At 42.6% G+C, this 4,347-nt stretch overlaps 1 protein-coding gene across 1 annotated transcript; it reads right to left on the reverse strand.

Moving 5' to 3' along the window:
• Nucleotides 1-899: 899 nt before the first annotated feature.
• On the reverse strand, nucleotides 900-3,985 carry LOC101775162 (ADP-ribosylation factor GTPase-activating protein AGD12). Its single transcript, XM_004951502.4, has 9 exons — nucleotides 3,826-3,985; nucleotides 3,374-3,464; nucleotides 3,008-3,092; nucleotides 2,621-2,696; nucleotides 2,229-2,392; nucleotides 1,912-2,032; nucleotides 1,696-1,812; nucleotides 1,514-1,609; nucleotides 900-1,385 (listed from the first exon to the last, which is right to left on the reverse strand). The coding sequence occupies exons 2-9, from the start codon at nucleotides 3,405-3,407 to the stop codon at nucleotides 1,104-1,106; spliced, it is 975 nt and encodes a 324-aa protein (XP_004951559.1). The 5' UTR covers nucleotides 3,408-3,464; nucleotides 3,826-3,985; the 3' UTR covers nucleotides 900-1,103.
• Between the last annotated feature and the right edge of the window lie 362 nt (nucleotides 3,986-4,347).

Genomic DNA, 4,347 nt, shown 5'->3' on the forward strand with positions numbered 1-4,347 from the left:
GATCTTAGCGGATTTCGGTGAGGCGGATTCATCCGCCGTTGATCGTTTTCATGTTGTTACACACACTGAAGCCCTGTTGTCCCGTCGCGCAGATCGATTTGTTTCTCTTCTTGCCCGTTGTTTTTTTGTTTTTTTTTGTTGGATTTGATTGACGATGGGCAAAAGGATCTCTGTTTTTACCGCTCTCTTAGAAAAAAAAGGAAATCCGCTGGGCAATGCGATGATGAGTTCATAAAAGGTTGAGGCAGTGGTGGCCTTTTAGGTCACCGTGAGCCGGCAAACCAAAAAACGACTTCTCTTTCCACTGAGCATTGTGTTCATCGGCATATCCCTTCGTTTGTTCTACCTTGCAATACAATTCTTTTTTCCTATTCTGATGGCGGCTGATGCATTTGGATATCGGTCCCCATAGGTAATCCAAACAATTGCAAGCTCTGTATCGACGTGGTTAGAGAATAACGGCGAAGGATTTGAAGGACGAAGCAAAAGTTAACGCAAATCCTCAATTTTTAAGGAGAATGCCACACCAATTCTAAAATTGAGGAAAATTCCGGGTTCATTGGTTTAATTTAACAAAATTTCCAGGTTCTGTTGCTACTTGTCGAATAGTTCGCAACTAGCCAACAAAATCAAAATAATATTCAAGTTAGCAAAATTTACATATTCCAACTGCCACTGCTCGAACACAGCATTTATTTAGTTGAAGAATGCATAGCAGATTTCTTGTGTCTGCCGCATGAAAGCAAATTTGCATCAACAAAACGGATTACTGGCACTGCCGCACTGGCACGGCAATTTCAATTTCAACAGGATATGCTCAAGAGTTAAGCTGACAGATGGCTACGTTGACAGAACATGCTCAAAGAGTTAAGCTTGTTGTAATCACAAGCGCAATCAGATTCCAAAGGCTGCTTCTGCGAAGAGCTTTATTTGCAAGAACTCTTGGAACTCCCACTGAACATTTTCTGATTGCAACAAAAGCAAAATGAAATCCTCTGAGCACAACTCCATTTATGTTCTGCCAATACGCAGATTGTTTTGATTTCAGAAAATAAAGTTTGCAATTTGACAGGAAAACAAAGTTTGCAACTTCACAGCTTTTTCTACATGTTGAGCGGCATCCACTCCATTTCCAGCTCTAGTTCCCCGGACTCCGTGTGCTGCAGTTTCAGCGATACCCCTTGCTTCACCTTGCCACCGGCGACCACCACGGCGCTGTCCCTGACGAGCGCGTTGTCCTCGGACTTGAGCCACCGGCCGATCTGCATGTCGCCCAGCAGCTCCGGATTACCGAACGCAGCAGCGGCGTTGATCATCGTCTGCAGGTCAATCTCGGCCTCACCCATGAGATCATCCTTGGACATCATGTCGTGATCGAACACTTGCTGTTTGCATTGTTGTGTTGTGGGAGAGTAAAGGAGAATAACATTGGTTATTTGATGAGGCATTCTCAAACTCAGGTGCATCAAAAACATCAAAATCCAGATAGCATTATCAGATTCATGTTAATTACCAGCTTCAGAGGTCCATATTCCCGAGGAACAGAGAGCTTCAGTTCTTCATTCCAGACAGGATTCAGGTTGCCTTTGATTACAGAAGATTGTACTTTCTGCACTCAACAAGGGCGTGCTGAAATTTGACAACAAAGAATACTTGTTTATTCTGTTAGAAATATGACAAACGGACCAAAATTACCTGATGCCCAAGCGTCAGGACCACATATGGGTCACTACTTGACATGTCCCTGATGGCTAGGTTGGTGCCTCCTATCACCTTGACATTCAATATTCCGATGAATTCAATCATGCCGATCTGCAATTTTTTTAAAAAAAAAAGAATTACAGAACACGCTAAATACTGAGTAAGAAAGTGAACGTCTTGTAATAAATGTTAGGTTCTGTGACAGCTTACTTCACTCTTGGAACCATCAGAATGGGAGGCACTGCCTGCATGCTTTCCACAGTCATCACTAGTATGATGAGAGACAATCCGCAGGCTTGGCTTCAGAAATTCCTGCAGCTCATATTTTGACCTGAAACATTGGGAATGTATGCATCGGTAGTAGTGACTATGACAGTAACAATATGGAGCTCGTTAGTACGCTACACTCTTGAATCGAAATGCCTTCCGAAGATCAAGTTTGTAAAGCAAATAACAATCCTCAAACAGCTCGCTGAAGTTTCTTGTGCTCATTGATAAAGAAAAATCATTTCCAAATAATTACATACCTGATGAACTTTTCTCTCTCTTCCTGGCTAGAATCTGGATGTGGCTTCTGGTAGCCCTCTGGCAGAAAAGCCTCATATATTGCATTGGCATTTGAATTCCCACCAACTTCTATCATTGACTCAACTTCATTGTCAGTCCACTTATCTAGTGTTACTGACAGAACCTGTGCCAGAAAAATAACAGGTTAATTGTGATATTATGGCTTAATAGCAATATTTCCATATATGAACTAATACTAAAAGTTATTTATATAGTTACAACTTACAAATATTTGCATTGCTACTAGAAGGCTAGTAAGCTAGGGGGAAAAACCTTCTGGTACGATTGTAATTTCAAAAAATAGAAACAAAAAGGAAGCGTGTAAAGTTATCTAGGTTGCAAGTAGGGAAACCTTTGAAATATGTGTACCAAGACTTCTGTGGACGCCAGAACATTTTACACAAATGAATACCCCAATATTGGCTGATCTGCAAGGAGAAAACCCATTTACTTTTGTGAGGGTTGTGTTTCACAAAAGCTAGAAGCAAATGATTCTGCATATTGCATACAAACCTGATCATGTTGAAAACGAAAAGGGTGTGAAACAGACAAATACACTTCAGATTTATAATGAAATATTCTATTCCTAAAAAATATTGCGGGGTTATGAATAACGAGTTATTTCATTATATATTCCGCTGATATGTCATCTACACAAGCACTAACAGAGCCCAAGAAGGGGATATTCAAGCTCAACCAAATCACTCAGAGGGTGATTCAAGGTCATGCAAATACTTACGCCCATTTGGGATCAGGCGCGCTGCAATCAGCACAAATGCGATTTTCACTTCTGTGCAATAACTCCTTCAGCTTTGCCATCATAGCTGCAAGGCAAAGATGCAATTGAGTCCATAGTGCAATACACACGGCTGCTTTGAACTTTAAACAATACTTCAGAGAGAACCAGTGTGTTACTATACATATGCTGCAGAATGACCAAGATCAGAAAGCCCTCAGAGAAAATTATGTATTTATATTTTTGGTTGGACATGTGTGTGTCGTCACTAATGCAAATGTCATTTGTCAAGCATTTCCTTGTGACGCTGGAATTTCCAGCTTGCTCCTTTAAAGCAGTAGCAAGAAGAGAAGGCCATTTGCAGTATACCTGAGGCCCCTGTGTCGCCATGTCCTGCACTCATCTTCTTGCTGTCACCTGTCAGAAAGGCCAGCTCCAAATGCGTCAAACTGTAGTGATCCTGCAAAGATAAGGCAACAAATCAACAATAACTTGAAGTGTCTCTGAGAAATTCATACGAATACAAAAATGCAAAGGAAACAATCATCTGAACTCTCAAGAACACCATTGAGCGGAATTACTGATATCGTAGGATCCTTATTCCTATCCAGTATCCACACTTGAGTGATCCTCATCTCAACTCGAATGCGCTTCTCAATGCATAAATTTTCCAAAGAAATTGGAATGAAGCGCAGGTGCCAACCGAATCTCTCGGAGAGGAATCACAATTCGACAAAGCATCCCACCTACTACTCATGCGATTCTTGGGGCCGGTTGCACCAGAGATCCAGAACCGAAGAAGAAACGGCAGGATTGCTTACCCTGAGAGAGAGGCCGGATCAGCTCCGATAGTCCGATTCCTTCCGACCTTCCGCCTCCTGGCCTTGAGGTCGAGGGGTTGGGGCTGCAGCGCTGAGATCTCCCTCCTACTATCGCAAGAACAGGTGGTCCACGTGGCTTGGTCGGCCGTTCACACGTGCGCCACTGTGGATAGCAGCCAGATCCCGGCTTAATGAGAGGCTGATGAGTAGGCCCCAGCTGCAGGCTTTCGCGTTTTCTAGCCAACTTGTCGTTCTTGCTTTCCTGGTAACGGTACAATGATTTTTCCTTTCAGCCGTCCGATTGGGAAACAACGCAGGGAGGGTGCTCCCCACCTCCATGTCACGATGTGTGATCGATCATCTATGGTACAATTGAAGTGTGAGGATGCAGAAATGGAAGAATAACTGGCAAAGCAAATGTAATCATTTCAGAATTTACCAAAGGAACAAACCATAATCTAACTCTCAGATAATTAGAGAAAATCGAGCAAAAACCTCCTCCGATGACGCAGAACCTAATCA

The sequence above is a fragment of the Setaria italica genome, chromosome I (genome assembly GCF_000263155.2).
Source record: "Setaria italica strain Yugu1 chromosome I, Setaria_italica_v2.0, whole genome shotgun sequence".
In the NCBI taxonomy this organism is placed as follows: domain Eukaryota; kingdom Viridiplantae; phylum Streptophyta; class Magnoliopsida; order Poales; family Poaceae; genus Setaria; species Setaria italica.